The 19,002-nt window shown below is 36.7% G+C and overlaps 1 protein-coding gene across 5 annotated transcripts in view; it reads right to left on the bottom strand.

Annotated features, from left to right (window-relative positions):
* The window catches only part of LOC108709583 (collagen alpha-1(XVI) chain), an 83,897-nt gene that overhangs the window by 23,879 nt on the left and 41,016 nt on the right, over positions 1-19,002 (bottom strand). For all 5 annotated transcript variants that reach the window (XM_041584023.1, XM_041584025.1, XM_018249568.2 and 2 more), the window contains 18 exons: positions 18,468-18,503; positions 16,228-16,350; positions 15,236-15,271; positions 14,040-14,075; positions 12,285-12,401; positions 11,723-11,767; positions 11,288-11,323; positions 11,091-11,144; positions 10,883-11,014; positions 9,777-9,812; positions 9,549-9,656; positions 7,406-7,528; positions 7,270-7,323; positions 7,006-7,047; positions 6,711-6,746; positions 6,491-6,544; positions 5,411-5,479; positions 626-679 (listed from right to left, as the gene is read on the bottom strand). In XM_041584023.1, the coding sequence (XP_041439957.1) occupies positions 626-679; positions 5,411-5,479; positions 6,491-6,544; positions 6,711-6,746; positions 7,006-7,047; positions 7,270-7,323; positions 7,406-7,528; positions 9,549-9,656; positions 9,777-9,812; positions 10,883-11,014; positions 11,091-11,144; positions 11,288-11,323; positions 11,723-11,767; positions 12,285-12,401; positions 14,040-14,075; positions 15,236-15,271; positions 16,228-16,350; positions 18,468-18,503 (1,191 nt within the window). The remainder of the gene's footprint in view (positions 1-625; positions 680-5,410; positions 5,480-6,490; positions 6,545-6,710; positions 6,747-7,005; positions 7,048-7,269; positions 7,324-7,405; positions 7,529-9,548; positions 9,657-9,776; positions 9,813-10,882; positions 11,015-11,090; positions 11,145-11,287; positions 11,324-11,722; positions 11,768-12,284; positions 12,402-14,039; positions 14,076-15,235; positions 15,272-16,227; positions 16,351-18,467; positions 18,504-19,002) is intronic.

Genomic DNA, 19,002 nt, shown 5'->3' with positions numbered 1-19,002 from the left:
CATCAACTTTTCAAAGAAGTCCGGTTGATCGCTGGGGGGGTAGCTTTGGCGGAATGTGCGCTGCTGGGAGACAGGGCTGTAGTTGTGTCTAGGCTTATACTCGAGTCAATACATTTTCCCAGTTTTCGTAGTTAAAATTAGGTACCTCGGCTTATACTCGGGTCGGCTTATGCTCGAGTATATACGGTATATATATTTGTCAGTAATATTGTGTACAGATTTTCTTGGATAAGATATTGGTTTATCATTTTGTTGCTATAAAACTATATAAAATAAATTCACTTTATACCACCCTTTGTTTGTATTGTATTATTTAGAGTGTTATTATTTAGAGTGTGCAAACCCATCATATGCTATATTGAGTTTTAGGTTTCTTGTTGTGGTAGTACCCTTGAGTTATTTGCACCTCACATGCTTGATATCTTATTTTTTTGAAAAACAAATTTTTTGCTGTTTTGCTTTTGATCTGTGTTTTTATAACATTGGGCTGCAAGGAAATTAGAAAATGTAATGCAAATACACAAATGACACAGAGCCTGTGTGTGATTGACAAATTATGATTATTTTAAAGAAAATAAGGGGTGTGGAGAGTACAGTGATAAAAGTGAGCATAAGAACATCTTACCTGTACACCATCAAGTCCAGGGGATCCTGGATGACCTGAAGGTCCTTCACGTCCCTAGAAGAGTTTACATTATTTATATGTAAATGATACTTAAAACTGGTAAAATATAGCAGTCTGCATAGAAAAAGTGCGTCCCTTAATATTATTATATTAAAATTAAGATTGCCTTTAAACATTTAGCACTGGGCATTTAGAGGTTAGAGAGGGGTTTTTTTTTTATTAATCTCCACTTAATCTGTACCAACCCCAGCTGCAAGTTATCCCACTGATTAACTAACTGATTAAGAGTTAAGTAAAGAATAAGAAGCTGCATTTATTTTTCTCAAACCTAGACATTCTAAGAAAGGAAAGGAGGTAGCACCAGAAATGATCCAAGCAATCAAATTTTGTGTAAACCCATAATGAGGTATATTCATTATCCACACTAAAGGCCTACCAGAACTACCAGCTGTAGACCCCAACATCCTCGCTTATTGCTAGGGTTGAATTATATTTGATATGGGCAGAGATGATATTTAACTGATGCACCAATAGATGGCGCAATGGTAATTAGTTTCGATTGCTATAGAGACAGGAACACTGTTGCACTACATTTTGAAGCTACCTTCACATTGGAGGAATCAACACCAATGAGTGCCATGTTGGGTAACTTAATATATTTCAAGCCTTGGGGCTTACTGAATCTTTAATGAGGAGAATTGTTAAATTGTTAACATCATCTTGTATGAATGAATTGTGAGTATAGTTTGCTTCAAGTTGTTTAAAGCATTAATTTGATCTGTGATTATCTCATCAAACAGAAAATTCTATATTTTAATATATTGAAATAAATACTGTATAGGGGGTATATTGTTCTTTGCAATGCCATCATAGGTCATTCTGAGGTTCATATCTTTTGACCGACAGAACAACTGGATCCACAGATGTATTCATTAGAAATGATGTGATTATATTTCAGTTTATTCTATGCCAATCAATTCATAGTTTGCTGAATATAGTTAGTCTAATTTAATGTGAGCCCTGGTGCGTCATTTAATTACATTTGCCCAAATCTATTTTGGTTTCACTAAACTTTGGAAGGTATATTAAGGCACAATATAGAACTAATGCACAACATCCTCTTTTCAGTATTAGTAGCAGGATTGGATTGTTGTACAGCACTGGGGAATATGTTGGAGCTTTATAAATATGTGTTGTTATAATAAATAATAATACATATAATTAATATCTTTATTATATATTAGTACTAATATTATAGGGGAGAAGCAATATCACTGCTTAGTCCAATAAAAGAGTTTGTTTTAGTATTTTTGCTTTGTACCATTATTAAAAGAAAACAGAAATACAAAAACAATCCTACTTACAAGACATACTAACAGAATATAAATGAAACAGCAAAGGCAATTGCTAAAATAACTATCATTATTTTGCACTGATGCCAAATTGTACATTTCTCCAGAGAGCTCCAGGAAGACAATTGTTATATAATTCAATCCTTAGTAATGCAGTTAGAAAATACATTCATGGAGACACTCGTAATACAGCACTAAACCTGCAAGCCCAATTATCATTAATAATCAAACCCATATATTGAACTGTGCCATTCAGCATCAGGATCTGCAGTTATCTGGGCTCCTGAAAGTCTGATCTTTCTTGAGAATATGTGCAGAGTAGAGGTGATTAAGTTGTAAACAACAGACTATCAAAGAGAATATTACCCATGCTACATTTCTTTACTGTAAGTAACTGATTTATTTATCCTGTACAAGTGTGAATGTATCCAGAATATATAATGCCATGTACAAACTAAAGTAATATGGATTTTTAATTAATTCATCTAGTAATATTCAGATTGGAAATATGGATGCTGTTCAGCATCCTTCTTTGATGAAATGTGATTCAGTCTGTTCTATGCACACTATTTATTTTGTAAAATTTCCTTACGGACTATGTTTATAGCCTGTTTTGTTGTAGAATCACTGATTATACCTTAGAGGTATATTTTAATTCTACACCAATTAAAATGATACTTATAATATACTAGATCTTGTTTACTTCTGTAGTACCTTGCACAAATGTGAATTTGCAGCCAGATAGAAAGAGGACACTATGGTTCTCTGTGTTTCTGCAGCTTCCTGTGCTTTTTGCAGTCCCTTGCTTGTATTCCTCACTCTTTGGCTTATCATAACTTCTGCAAGTATTTACTATTACTTTCCAACCTACTGGTATTTCTCTCCTAATTTACCCTTTGTTATCTTTTTCATTGGCATGTGCTATTGATAATGTACTTTACTGTCAGAAATAAATCTAGGATTCAGTTAAAGCTACATTAGCAAAAAAAAAAAAAAGATGTATATGCTCAAAACACCTGAAACTGGGAAATAACCCTAAAGCTGGCCACACATGTAAAAGATATTGTTTTATGCCAGACTTTAGTAATGTTAATCGTTCAGTATATAAAAAAATAAATCATTAGTATGAAGACTGCTATCTTGCACATATGACCAATCATAGGAAAAATTTATCATCAGAGAAGCCATGCAGCAGTCAGATTTTCATTTGCGCCACCATACAATTTCCAAACCTGTCCAAATACAGAAGTGACTAATATCCGTGGCACAATGATATCTGCCCTAATCATTTGTTCAACGTACAGTTTAACATATAGGATAATAATATCTGTGCTTGTATGGCCAACTTTAGAGGGTAGCCTCAATTTCAGATGCTTTGCGCAGGGCCGCCATCAGGGGGGGACAGGGGGGACAAGCGTACCGGGCCCGGGCATGAAGGGGGGCCCGGCAGCGCTGCATTTTTTGAAGATCTGGGCCCCCCTTACGAGCGCCCGAGCCGTACGTCTTGCCTCTTGCGTGCCGAATGCGGAAGTGCCGAAAAGCCGAAGCCGATGCGCCGAAAAGACCCGAAGTCACGGAAAAACCCGAAGTCACGAAGCGCCGAAAAGACCCGAAGTCACGAAAACAGCCGAAATTGAAGTCCTGAAGCGGTGAAAAGACCCGAAGTCACGAAAGGAGGCAAAGTTGAAGTACTGAAGCCATGAGTTCAATCCTACTGAACACCAGTTTGTGTTTTTTTTTTTTTAATCCCCTGGCCACCAATGTATTATTTTAATATTCTATAGGCCCCTGCCACCAATCTTTTTTTTAAAACTTTTTTTTTGGGGCCCCAATTTTTTTTTTAACTCATAAGGGGCCCCTTGCCACCATTGTTTTTTTTTGTTTTTTTTTAAAAAAATGTATTTTCTTTTTGGTGGCCCCAAATTTTTTTAACTTGTAAGGGGGCCCTTGCCACCAGTTTATTTTCAAAAAAAAAATTTTTTTTTTGGGGCCCCAATTTGTTTTTAACTTATAAGGGGGCCCCTGCCACCAATGTTTTTAAAAAAAAAAAAAAAAAATATTTTTTTTTTGGGGCCCCAATTTTTTATAAGGGGGCCCTGACCATCAATAGCTTTTTACAACTTGTGTGTGGGGGGGTTACTTTTTTAGCGCTGATGTCTGTGTGGTCTTTTAACTGCGATGTGGAGTGGGCGGGATATGGGGTGGAGCTTGGTCGTCAGTGTGGGCGGGGCCCAGGGGGCCCCAAAAATTTTGTTGTACGGGGCCCCGTGATTTCTAATGGCGGCCCTGGCTTTGCGCATATACATCTTTTTTGCTACTGTAGCTCTAATTGAATCAAAGATGTGTTTCTGAAAATCCAGTACAACAATGGAATAAATATTGGGTAAATCTTATAACAGTCCAATGACATAATACAAATCTAGTATAGTAAAATATTAGTGTTGCCTGCTAGGGACAAATCCATATCTTAAGATAAAGATCTGAGCAAGTAAAAATTACACCCTCTACATTGAGATTGAGATTGAAATCGATATTGTAGCATACCTACAACAGAATGGGAGAAAAGGTAGTAAACAACATATTCTACATCCAATGTGAAATGTAGAAGAAAATAATATACTGTAGTCAAATCCAGCTATTGGTTCTCACAACACACCTCAGCTCAAAGTCTCAGCATTCATTTTAGTTGAAAATGGTGTGCTACTGATCCATTCAAATTAAAAGATGTACCGTGTTAGCCATTGAAAAAAATGTAAAGTTTGGTGATAACTTTTATTGGCTAACTGAATAAGTAAAAATTGCAAGCTTTCGCAGAGGCCCCTTTATCAGGCAAAATGCAAATGAAAACTGGAAAGGCACATCATATATGCTGTTAGATTACAGGTCATAATTCCTATTTGTGCTTTATTTGTTACAGTCTGGTTTGGACTTGTGAAGTGGATAAGTTCTGGATCCAAACGTTATCCTACCCAATGGACCCTTACCTTGTATCTTCACTTTTTACTTGTCCCATTCCTAATTGTGCACAGTTTTGTTAAACTTACACTATTCTGGTTCACACTGTGTGATCTGACTGAATCCAGACCCCTGAACTATTTACAACCCACCCTAATTGCTTTAATTATCTCTACAAGTTATCTCTGTCTATCTGCAACTCTCTAATGTATTGCCCATAACCCCTTTTTCAGTATATATGATGTGCCTTTAAAGTTTTCATTTGTATTTTGCCTGATGTAGTGGCCTGAGTGCAATTTTTAGTTTTTCAGTTAGACAATAAAAGGTATAACCAAACTTTACATTTTCTCCATTTCAATTAAGAAACAGTGTGGTACACGGTGAGCCATTACATTATGTTTACTCCATCTGAATGTAAATGCATGTGATATTACAAATGTGAGGAAAACAGTGTAATGTATTAATAAACTAAACTCACCAGTGGTCCCATGGCACCTATTCCAGGATTTCCAGGTTCTCCTGGAGCCCCTCTTTGTCCAGTGTTTCCCTATGAAAGAATCAGGTATCATCACTGTCTTGCAGCAGCTTCTGTCGCATAAATAATTTGGAACTTTATGCTACTTGTGTCTGTCTTTCATTATTCCTTTATTCTTTTTCTTTTCTATATTGGTTTAATTATTTGACCTTGCACACAATTGGCTGTTTTCTATTTGATGGGAGGTGCTCCCCAATACTCCTTACTTATTTCATTATTCCTTCACTGACATTCCACATAATGCACATTTCCATTTCATCATAATAGCCATTAATCATGACAATAAAGGGCACATTTAACCTTGCCCCAAAACTGTACCGCTAATTCTGCTGAGTAGTTTAGATACATTAATTTTATATTGGTGTCAGTTAATTTACATTGCATTAGTAGATGTCACCAGTGTACAAAGCCCTACTAAACAGCAAGCAACTTTTTTTTTGTTTGAGTGTTACCTAACAACAGAATTACTGATGTAACACTGGAAGGGAAAAGATTCCCTTCTTTAACTAAAATTTCATTTGAGCCACTTGCTTTGTAGAGTGCAATAGGATAGTATTATATCCCCTTTAATATAGAATAATGAACCTACACCCTATAATTAAGAGTGAGGGTTTAATCTTGACACCCTACCCCACTAGCAAGTAGGGGTCACAAGTAAGTGGTTCCTTGTGGAATGAGGACACAACTTTGGTCTTGTTTCTTAGCAGTATCCCATATGCAAGATTTGCATGATGTTCTACCCAAGGGTATACAGATCACTGTGCAACACAGTCCTAGCAAGACTTCACCAGTGCTTTGTTTCTAGAAGTTTCTAGAAACTTTCACCTGTCACTAATGTTCACGTCTAAGCACTGAACAGCCACCCTGGCTTTTGCCATAAGACTACTGAGTAAACCACCAGACGGCTGTTGTGAAAGTATTTTAGTGAGCTTGTACTGAGCTCTCCTTTAGAAAATCAGTCCTAGCTCTCTTTGTTTTGTAGTTCACCTGAATCTGAAATATATTTACTTTGCTTAAACTTACCTTTTCACCTTTGGATCCAACAAAGCCAGGGGACCCTAGAGGTCCTGGTGCCCCCTGTAAAATAAGATAGTAAAATAAGTGTTTAGAATAACAGCTCAATGTCTATGACCTATTTACTGTGTAGGAATACCATGCCTTAATTAGGTAAAAGAAGATATACAGGACATGCAAAGCATTTGGTCTTTCCGCTGAGTGTGTATTAGGTAATAGATACACTCACTGTTTTCCCAGGCAAACCACGTTCCCCAGGTTCTCCCTGGCAAACAAAGAGAAAAGTAAGACTTTTTAAAGTTGGCTGCAATGAAAGTCTTTTATATATTACAGGTGTTTATTTCACTCAGGAATGGGTAGAAGGTGTACATTTTTGTGTAATAATGCTGTTTATTTGTCTGAAATTTGGTAGACACAGTCCAGCTACTTTACTAACCATGTGCAAATTGTGAGCAGTCATTGTTTGTCAAGGGTTACTTAACAGCAGCAAAGTGAATATTTAATGTTTATTTTGCAATACTTGCCTGTGGACCTCTTTTCCCTTCTCCTGGTGGTCCTGGCTCCCCCTGACAAAACCAATAGAATAACATGTATAATAAGCAAGAAGTAACAATGTTTCCCCTTATTAAACTGTCAGATAAATACAAAAGACATATTAGCTTGTTTTAGAATTATTAGATAGTTCCAGGGATGTCTAAGGAACCAAGGTTTTTCCTTCAAGGTTTAATTGGATCATTTACTTATTTCCATGAGTTATTTATTTCAACTCATGCCCCCCAATCACTCACCTGTGCACCTTTAATTCCTTGTAGTCCCTGAATTCCAGGAAGCCCTGACTGACCCTAAGAACAAAAAATTGGCAGTTGACTATACCTAGTACCGGCTATGGAGGGAGAAAAAAAACAAGCACAGAATCCATCTCACTGGTTTTCCTGGCTGTCCTTTCCCTGGAGGCCCTTGTTCTCCTTTTTCCCCAGGTCTTCCAGGAATCCCGAGAACATTAGAATCTCCTCCACCGATCATGGGACATGAGTCACAGGCATCTCCCTGTTTCCAAGAGAAATAATATTACAGGAGAACAGTATATCCTTTTATAGTGCAATTTTGGTCATAAAAGGTAATTATAGGCAATGGCAAATCCAATCATGCCATCATATGACTGTAACAAGTTCTGGAGAGTTTATAAACAGGGTTATGCATAAGCATTCCCAACATCTTGTAAAGCATCGAGATCTTTCCATTTCATAGTCAGTGATACACAAATGACAGCCCACCATATGTAAGAATGACAACTCCTAGCATCTATTCTCCATGTTAATGGGTTAAGAAATCTTGAGCCAGAAGCTGGCACATGTCCCTCTAACAGAAAGTGTTGAACGTACAATATATGGATCATTATACATCTCCATTTGGTCATATCTCTGCAAAACTCAAATATGAATGTGCAGTATATACAATGTATTTATGGGTACAGCCATGCCTGGACTGGGAGTCAAAATAGGCCTTGCCATTTCAAGTACACAGAGGCCCAAACAGCCCCTTAACAGCCCACTTTATGGTAACTTTCTATGGAACCATGCAGCAGCCCCTCTGGCATTTGCCAGAACCCACAGATTGCCAGTCCAGGCCTGGGTACAGCTTAGACAGTACAAGGGACATGAAATAACGATGGAAGAGGAAGGCAGAGGTATAGCCACTTATACTCTTAATGGGACTGCACTAGGCAAATCCATAATGGAAAAGGACCTTGGAGTCCTTGTAGATAATAAACTTGGCTGTAGCAAGCCATGCCAGACAGCAGCTTCAAGGCCAACAGGGTAATGAGCTGTATTAAAAGGGGCATAGATTCGAAGGAGGAGAGCATTATTCTTCCTCAGTACAGGGCATTGGTAAGGCCCCATCTAGAATATGCTGTACAGTTTTGGTCTCCAGTGCTCAAATGGAACATTATTGAATTAGAGAGAGTCCAGAGAAGGGAGGTTAAGCTGGTAAAATACAATCATTTATCACCCAAGATGCTGCAAAAATTCTTATTCACTCTCTCGTCATATAACGTATAGACTACTGTAACTCTCTTTTAATTGGCCTTCCACTCCAGAGACTTTCACCTCTCCAGTCCATTATGAACACTGCCGCAAGGCTCATAAACCTCAGCAACCGCTCCTCCTCTGCCATGCCACTCTGCCAATCCCTACACTGGCTTCCGCTACCTTTCAGAATAAAATTTAAATTAAAGATCTCTAAAAATGCACTACCCTCACTCTGCTTAACTACCAAATACAATACCACATCTCTCACCCACTCAATTCTGGTCTTGCCCACTCCCACATGTGTCTTATTCCCTTCCCTTTAGATTGTAAGCTCCTTTGCACAGAGCCTTCCTCACCGTTTGCACTGGCATTGGTTGTGATGTATGTAACTCCATATGTTCTATGTATGTAATTAATGTGATTTAGTTGTATAAACTGCGAAATATGCTGGCGCTATATAAATAAATGTTAATAATAATAATAAATAATAATAATGTTTGGCAACTTAATATTAACCTAATATTCCTATAATTTATAATAGGTGGTACATTATTTAATATTATTATTTAATGTCCTGTCAATAGTATAATAATAATAATATTGTGATTTGAAAATAAATAATAACAATAATGTTCGGCAACTTAATATTAACCTAATATTCCTATGATTTATAATAGGTTGTACATTATTTAAAATTATTATTTAATGTCCTGTCAATAGTATAATAATAATATTGTGATTTTAAAAATCGCTCATAATATTATAATTATGGATGAAGGGTGACAAGTTAGGTATCTTTGACATGTCACCTTAAGGTATTTTCACCTCTAATAAGACACTTTTTTTAACCAGTTTAAGTTACCTGTATAAAAATGTGATGCCTAGTGCCATTATATGGATACACATAACTTTTCTGTCATTTAAAATTCCTACCATTTACAGAAGTGTTGTATAATCTTATTTGTGTAATGTAAGTAATTATTAGGTTGAAAGACAGCTCATTTTACTGAAGGGGTAGAGCAGTTAAATGATCTCACCTTCTCCCCCTTGATTCCTGTTAATCCTGGTATGCCTGGTTGTCCGGCCAGTCCTGGTAAACCTGTTCTCCCAGAAATGCCAGGGTCCCCTGCTGTTCCAGTCTCACCCTATCATATCATAACAAAACAGAGTTATGGCAGCAATGCCAACTTCAAAGTAAAAAAAACTCAATCATTTGTTTTAGCAAAGCTCATTGATATGAGAGTCGTGGACCTGCAGTTACTTACTTTCTGCCCCTTCGTTCCAGGTTCTCCTTGTTTACCCTGAAGACAATACACAAATGTATATGTCAGATTTTATAAGTAAATTCCAAGCAATGGAATGTACATTACTATCATTACTATCAACGTGTTGTGGTCCTTTAAGTTGAGTGGTACACATACATAAGTGGTAAAGGGAATTCCAAACTACAAGATTGCATACAATTATAAAGGAAAAAAGAATAGTGGCCACTAAAAGAGCAAGAAAGTCTTTTCTAATGTACTGGATCTAGATAAGGCAATTGTCTCTCCAAATATAAAAGGGCACCAAGGCAATTGTTAGCAAAAAGTAATAAAAATAGTATGCCATGTCCTGTTGTTAATGTAATGTTATAAAAAGAATTCAGTAGACTAACTTTCACTTCTGAAATGTACACAAAAGCCACTTTATCTTGTTATATTCAGTCATTCTTTGCTATTAGATCTCTTCATGGTGAAACAAGAAATATATAAAAAATCATTTACCTAGCTTCAACACAAATTATTTATATTTATAGGGGACATAAGCCCCTCCCATAACATAATGTAAAATTGCCCAAAGTGCTTTTCTAAACCCTTTGCAATTGACATGAATTATTTTTCTTTCTTTTTGTTTTCATATTTGCAGTTTTTAAAGCTACTAATACTCATGAAAGTGTTACAGAAGTGCCCCCTGCTCTTCTCTCCAGACAGCTAGCCAGACAGAATGACAAAAAATGTAACTTATGGTGAAAAGTGTTAGTGTTTGGATGCTTCTATGCTCAGTTCTAACATTTCTGTGACACTGGGAAGAGTTTTAACCAACTGCCATATTTATATAAAAAAAACAGTTTGGCCTAAATAAATTGGCACTGATTTTAGTATTTATACTCATACCTGAGGTTTATAAGGGCTCATCAGAGTTTTTGTAATAACGGTTGTTGCTCTTTAGTAAATCTGCCCATTAATGTAGGGTTTGAACTCAAATGTAACTGTTGATATTTTTTTATCAATAACAATTATACACTGGTAAAAACATAGGCTTCATCCTGATTGTAAGCTTTGCAACCTTCATCTGTGGGTGCCACTTGTTTCTTATCTGCCGAGGTACTTACATTTTTTCCTGGTAGTCCATTTCCTGTTTCTCCTGTTTCTCCCTTTTGTCCGGGGGGTCCAGGAATAGCAATGACAGTATCTGGTTTTGATACTTCAGCTGGGAAGGTTGGACACATAGTGCAGGACTCGCCCTGTAGAGAACAAAGGCACAGGTTCAATAATTAAAACAATTATATCAGTCACCACTCTTAGCAAACTGGAGCTAACCTTTTCTCCTTTAGTTCCAGCTTGTCCAGTTCCCCCTAGCTGTCCTGGCAAGCCCTGTGGAAGGGAAAACCCATTCAAGTCACATGTTGGACCCTCTGAGTATCCAATAATCAGTATCGCAAACTGACAAGGTCACCAAATGATATGGAACCTGATTGTATGTCCATAAAGGACATTTAACACATGTCCATACTCACTGGTGTCCCTGGTGGTCCTTGAGGCCCAAAATCCCCCTGGAAATACAAACAAATATTAGACATTATCACCCTATTTTCTGTACTGAGGGAGTTAAAGATGGAAATATAAGCCTCTTGTTTTGTTAAATGACACATGAATGTGGTTCTGGATTGAATAGGCGAGTAGAACATATCCAATAGTAATACTGTGCCATTAATACTCTATGATTTGCTACCTGTATTGAGTTGTCCATAGTTATGCATATGTGGCTGTATTTAAGTCATTGATACACAAATGGGCACTAAATGGGCCATAGCTATGCATTGATGGCCAGTGAGACAGAAATCATACTAGCATATGAATATCTGAAGAATTCTACAAACATTTTGAGAGACACCAGAGGAATACTGCAGAACTGTTTATTTATTACAAATTAAATTAATCAAAGACTTCACCTTTTCTCCTTTGGACCCAGACAATCCAGGTACCCCGATTTTTCCCTGTTTAAAAAAGAATTGATTTATTACAAAGGCCCGGTATAGACATGGGATACCATGTGTCATATCCCTGTGTTACTCTGTTTCCTTAAACACTGAGTAAGTCTTCTTATTTAATAACTTTGTGCCTTTACCTTTTTATATGAGCAAAAAAAGGGCTGTCAGTCTGGATTTGCCATTTAACCTAGAAAAGACCTTGATTTCTTTTGTTTTACAAAGAGAAATTAAATACCTGTGCATGTTTTTTTTCCATTAAACACACCTTATGCTTCACGTTTATTAATTAGCCCCTCTGTTTTTGTAAAGAGGCTGAGGTGTTTTGCTGTAAATCATAATCTAAAGAAAATGTTTGCTGCTTAGTGATCAGTCCTCCCCCTTTCTTGCCCTGTAGTCAGTGTGTGTATGGGCAGTGGAAGGATATAATACACAAATTTAGTTTCATATTTTGCTTGAGACACAATACTTATATATAAGTAGTCTGTTCAAAGACAATTCTTATGATGGTGCCAAAATAACTTACTGGTAGTCCAATCAGTCCAACTCCAGGCTCCCCAGGTTCTCCCTTCAGTCCCTTTGGTATGTTCTGTATGGATGCCATGCCAGGAGACAATGTTGGACAGGAAGTGCAGGGTTCCCCCTGAAAAAAGAGAAAATTCTCATGAAGCATTTTTTAAGCTAGTTCAAGAATGTATGTTGTGTCATTGTGCTACACTAATGGCTATGGCCTGATGTTGGTCATGATGTTGGTCATGCAGTGATATTATTCCCTGTACCTAGGATTAAAACCTGAATAAAAGTATTTCATTTTATTCAGGGCATCCTATTGCAAAGAACATCAAAGACTTCCACCGTTATATGGTCAATTCTTCAGTAACTGGCCAAAGGTTATAGAGATTTATCAGCCTGAAAAGGCTGAACTTCAATGATTATGTTTGTTGTTCAAGGAGGAGACATTTTAACTAGCAAGAATTGTAACACTACTTGGAAGATTCATTTTAATTCAATACAGACACACAATGTGCAAGAAGACATGTTATTTGACCTTTACTTCTAAATGCTATAAAGAAGATAATCTTTTAGCTGAATCCAAGGGCTCCCAAATGGAGTAGAATGTAGGATTCACTTACATTAATGTGTGCTGCTCAAACAATGATTCTGCAGTATGAACACCTCTACCAGAGCTAAATCCTAGCTGTATTCATTTAAGTGTACCCTTAAAGGTAAAATGTTGTTCAGAGCTGTCTTTAGGGGGCAAAAATAATGGGCACCACTGTGTAAGGTCCTACAAAACAGTACTATGCAGAGGAATTGCCCAGGAGTTGCCTTAAACACCATATATCTCTTTTCAATGATGCTAATAACAGTAACAAGTGATATGAGCTTGGTTCAACATACATACTCCAACTATTGTAAATCATATCAGCAATCACAACAGCCAAAGTTTACAAAGCTGCAAGTTGGATTAAAAATAATGGAGCACATATATGGTTATTTTGCACCAGATCCTGCTACACTTTTGAGCAGAGAGTTGAACTAAGATTATTTTGTCATATGGTATTGTTCCAGTTTTTCACCAAACCTTTTAAAGTTGCAATTCACGTGGGAACCTGTGCTTACATTTATCAAACACATACTGAATATTTACTCAAGACCATTGTAGGGATACAAGTGTAAATATTTATAAAATCTGACACGTCAAGTCAGGCCTGTCTATAACACTGCTGGCAATAAATTAATGTGCATGCTATCTAGATACAAAAAGAACAGAGTAAAGCTGTTCAATATTTATAGCTTCATTGATATTCAACATTGAGCTGCCAATTTTAGTATTTTAAATGTAGAGAACATTTGAATATGCAAAACATTTCACAACTTTGTGTTGACACACATTACAAATATAGATGGTGTTTATAGATGCGTGAGAGTTTTCGAGTGCAAACCTTAAGAAATAATCTAAGAGTTGACAATTTAGATCTAACAGCATATAGAATTCTGGTCCCTTTACAGTATACACAACATAAGATGTCATTATTGTATTTTGCTGGATGAGCTAAAAGCTAGTTTAGAATTGTCTGAGAAAACCATAAGAAAGTCTTTTTTCTCCCTTGTATTTATGCACAAAGCTGTGGCAAAAACAATATACACAAGAAATACATTAATATGATCTATACGGCTATTCTGGTTGTGTGAATGGAACAACAGTATACTGTAAGTAGTAAAGATGAACAGCTATGCAGTCCTATTAAGTTTGCTCACCATTGCTCTAACAACTTACCTTTTCCCCATTTATACCATTTGCACCTGGGATACCCTGGAATCAAACATAAAAGTGGGTTATAATGTACATGTAAAATGGCAGTTTGTGTTTTATCCAAAAGTACTACTATTATGTGAGAGATTTAGTATCTCTGTGCCCAAAGGGCTTTATTTTATTAGAAATTATGTTGCAAAATTTGCATTAGAACTGGAAACCAAATAACATCTTTTTGTCATCTCTTTAAAGGAGAAGGAAAGGCTTCATACACTTGGGGGTGTATGTTAGGCACCCCCAGATGATTTTATTGACTTACATGAAACCCCGGATCGTTGCTCCTTTCAGCAAAAAACTGCACCAGCCCCAGGGTTATACCAGTGAGCACCATGGAGCGATCCTCTTCCGTCTTCCTTTTTCCTTTGCGTGCTGCACATGCGCAGTAGAATGAAAAGCCGAACTTTAACTGAAAAGTCGGCTATTTCATTCAACTGCGCATACGTTTGCCCTGGGAAATTTGAAGAAAGAAGACTCTGGAAGAGGATCGCATAGTATGCCTCTCATGGAGGGGTCATTCTGCCCTCACTGCAACCCTGAGGCGGCAACACCCATCATTCTACTGCACCTACCTTTTTAGCATTTGAGTGGCATAATGAGGGCCAAATGAAATTTTGCCTCTTTAAGTTAACAGGAGCGACTTTTTGCCTCCCTGAAAACCATTTGGGTGCCGCCATCTGAGGTAGTAACACCACTGTGTTCATGGTCTGTGTTTAGAAATAATACCTTTCAGCTTATTTAATAAAGTTATTTCTAACAATTTTTTGGTGGAAGCATGGCAGACTAATCATGTTATTGAACACCACTTTTCTTCTACAGTTTCAATACCAATTTTCCTTGTTTAAGTGAAAATTAACCACGGTCCACTGTGAATCACGAACCATGGTTTCGTAACTGAAAACATTGTAAACCCCAAAGAGCCCCTAGTACCTGACAGGTTGCAAGAGACAGGAACATGACCTATCTAGAGATCTGTTTGGTGGTCAGTTAAACTATCAATTCACTAATCAAGTGAATTAGAAACATTTGTTTCTGTCTGTGGGGAATGCTCTGTCCATATTTTTTTGAACATGTCATTACAGAACTTTTCAGGGCTGACTACAGCAACAATTTCCTATGAGTAAAAAAAGATTGTTTCCCCATTTTACAAAGGGCAAGTATACCTGTTCACCTTTTATGCCTGGTTCACCTTTGATTCCCTAAAAAAATAAAGAGAGACACAAATTAGTGGAAGGATAAGCTAGTAGAGGGGAAAAGAAAGGTGCTACATTTATTTTCTAGATAAACGAGTTATTATTATTATTAAATAATAGTACCACATTTATAATTATCACATGGTATAAATAGTATATTTCCCTTTCTATTATTTAACCTTGAAAAAGGCCCCAAGCAGGAGCAGGGGTTGGACTTCTACTGCTGCAGTCTCCATAGGTGTGGCCCACAGTAGCTCTGCGTTAGATTAGACTTGAAGGCTCATTTATATCTGCAAGTGCAGTGAGGAAAGTGCAATTTTCACAGCAATCGCCATTTTTTTCCCCACAATGCTGCATTTTCCCCAGAAATGCAGCATCATTCTGGGTTAGGGTTGCCGCCTGTCTGGTTTTGACCCGGACAGCCCAGTATTTCGAAGGGCTGCCCGAGTCAAAACTTCGTGTCCGGTTTTCCAAATAAGGAAAACCAGGCAGGATTCCCCATGATTGACACGGTGATCGGGAAATCGATGATCGCTGCGTCATAGCCCCTCCATGTCACGGCCCCGCCCCTCCATAATTAATGTAAATTTGCATGCAAACATCAGGTACAGTTGTGCTGAATATTTTCTAATATGTCATAATTTCTGGTGTATGCTCTGTGAGTGACATGAATGTCCTATTTCTTTGATGCGACAATTGATACAGGGCATTGTGGGAACCCTGTGTCAATAGACACAGCAGCACCTGATTTGAAAAACAGGAAGAACTGATCGGCACCAATCGTAACTATACAGAAGTGCAAATAACTAATTTTAAAGCATAATGTGCCACTTACTGTGGGGAAAAATGCTTGTTACTTACTATGCTTGCTTGTTACTTACTATGCTCACAGTCGTAAATGAGTCCTTTTATTTTTTCTGTTATTGCCCGTTCCATTAAATTCCCTATGAATATGTACTTACTGATTTCCCAGGCTCCCCATTTCCTGGGATCCCCATTTCTCCTTTCTGTCCTTTGTGGCCTGGACTATTGATCACGTTTGTTCCATCAGCAGGCACAGATGGACATGACTCACATGGATTCCCCTGTAATAGTGACAGTGTATTAATTACATCAGCTTACAGGTCCACTAGGAAGGTGAATTACATGGCTTTGATTACTGATTATCATAAGGCTTTGCCAAAAGTGCTGGGCATTCAGAATGACTCTTCCCCACTTACATGCACAAAATATAAAGGGGTGTAAATGATTTCTGCTAGAAAATGGCATTAAGTGATATAAAATAATTTGTGTATTTGTTGTTGTCCTTACAGGTAAATAAGTGCTGCATTAAGATTATTGAAGTCATCCACTGCAAAACACTGTGACCGTCATCAATTACATTTTTGGTACAGCAAGTTCCTGAGGCTAAATATAGTAAGTCAGAAACAGATCTTTTTTCTTCTTGTAAACAGAAAGGTAAGCCAGTAGCAAAACAATTCTATACACATGATTGCTTCAAATCTTTACTCGCTGAAAAATGGAGACCCGGTTTTTGTTTTATACATTTCCATCATGCAAACAAACTTCGCTCTCAAGCTTTAAATATGCAACTGATTGAAAATAAGAGCTAAGAACTAAGTTAGTGATGCAGCCTGTGATTGGCTGAACATGTTCATCAAACCACCAATTTCAAACTCAGCAGCAAATAACCCATGCCACCATACAAATCAAGTCTACCCAAATGTGGTTGGCAATAAGCTGGAACAGGGCTGAAGAGCATATTTGCAAAACAAAGCAAAAGCAATTATGTTATATAATTTTCTAAATGAAAAACTGAACAATGACCTTAAGTTATCTCCTGAATTTGTATTTTTTTCACTCCTAGGATGAAATATTGGAATAAATATAAACATTTTATACATCTTGTCATTGCAGCTACCCGTAAATCTATTTTTTTTGTATTGAATTCAGGAAAACTCCCCAGATTTAAAAGTAATTTTATCCTATCTTAGGTCTCTCTGCTTGGATGGAGCAATAGGTTTTAGGTATGGGAACATTGGATTTAGAGAAAATGTCTTGAAACATTGGTCTCCCTAACTTTCTGGAGTCTGATGATAAAGCTATTATTGAAAAGCTTATAGTTCTGATGAAAACTCTCTTTTACACACCCATTGCTGTTCCAAAGATTAATTAATGGTGTGTTAATTTTGTCCATTTACAGTGTTAATGTTTTGTTCATTTTGTTGATGGAGAGGATGATTTAATTTTAAATTAATTTTTTTTTTTTGATATGCAATAATCCTTTTCTTTTATTTTGTAAACTGACAGACTTTAATGTAAGTCAATATTTTGTTACTGATTATTACCAATAAATATAATTGAAAAGAAAGAAAACAAGTATGTTATCATTGAAAATGTGATTACGTTATGCATATTTTTAGCTTTTTAAAAAACATCACAATGTGTATTTGTTAAATGCAAAATATAACAATAATAGCATAATATCTTAAATAATATCATAATATCCAAATAGAAGGGCACATACAAAGTAATCAGAACGTCACTACCTGCCATAATTTGCTTCCCATTCTTTCCAGAGAGAGTGACTCACATAGGGTAGTGGCACTTTGGTCACCACCGCAAGCAGAGCAATCAAAAAAGTCCCTATAGTTATTATTATTGCAATACCTGGACCTCTATTTTCCATTGCTGCTTTTTCATAGGCATGTACCAAATGCATAATTTGAGGATTAAGCCAACTAGAGAGTTCTTAACTAAACAAACTGACTGATTATCAGTGTCTATCCAAATCCTACAAGCACTATACCAAATAACATTTCTGTGTTTGCATTTGCTTTTACTAAATGCTTTATGTTAGGCATAATCTTTCAAACAAATCAGATTTTTGGTAAGTTCACTTTCAAAAACTTGTGTATCTTTGCCTATTTTAAAAACAGAATAGAACTGCTAGTGTACAAAAACAGCTATAAAACACGACTGGATCAAAATAAACTAAAACTGCAGAAAAAGAAGAACAAAACAATTGCTAAATCAGACATCTTTTGAATCTTTTTGCTTCTGAGTTACATTATTTTAGTTCAGTGTTTATAGACAAGTTTCTTATCCAGTGTGCCACTGCTTGGCTGTAACACATCATTTGTGAAGCACAGATAACACAAAACTGCACACCGTTCCATACAACAATCATTTACCAGTTTACCTTTTCTCCTTTGAGTCCTGGGATGCCTGGTTTACCCTGAATGGAAATAAAAGGACATTTTTTTTGTTTTATTTTGATAATATTATATTTATGTATATTATTTATATGTTGTACATTGATCAGGCTTCAGATTTGAGGTAAATGTATAACACTGCCATGTAGAGTGTGCGATCGGCAGAGTGACTATAAGCCTAGATGCCCCTCCCATCACTGCAAACAATTTAACCATCAATACTCCAGGACCCTGAACTAGAGGTAGGCTTTCAGAAGAACTAAAATATCCCCAATGTTTTTGAGCCCTTGGCATGTGCCTACCCCTAGTTCAGGCTCTGGTGATATATAATAAAAATACATATATTTTATTCATTACTATTATTACAGTGTATTTTGTAATTCCTTAATTATCCATAGAACATTGAATATTTTGTTTTTATTTAACAATGCCTGTAGCTGTTCCTGAAGAGCTATAGTGGCAGGCCATGAATATGTAATATTTATGGCTACACTTTATTTTATTGGTTTAAAAATAGCTCTT

The sequence above is a fragment of the Xenopus laevis genome, chromosome 2S (genome assembly GCF_017654675.1).
Source record: "Xenopus laevis strain J_2021 chromosome 2S, Xenopus_laevis_v10.1, whole genome shotgun sequence".
Taxonomy (NCBI): Eukaryota; Metazoa; Chordata; class Amphibia; order Anura; family Pipidae; genus Xenopus; species Xenopus laevis.
The sequence above is the reverse complement of the archived record's forward strand: the minus strand, read 5'-3'. Positions and strand labels throughout refer to the sequence as shown.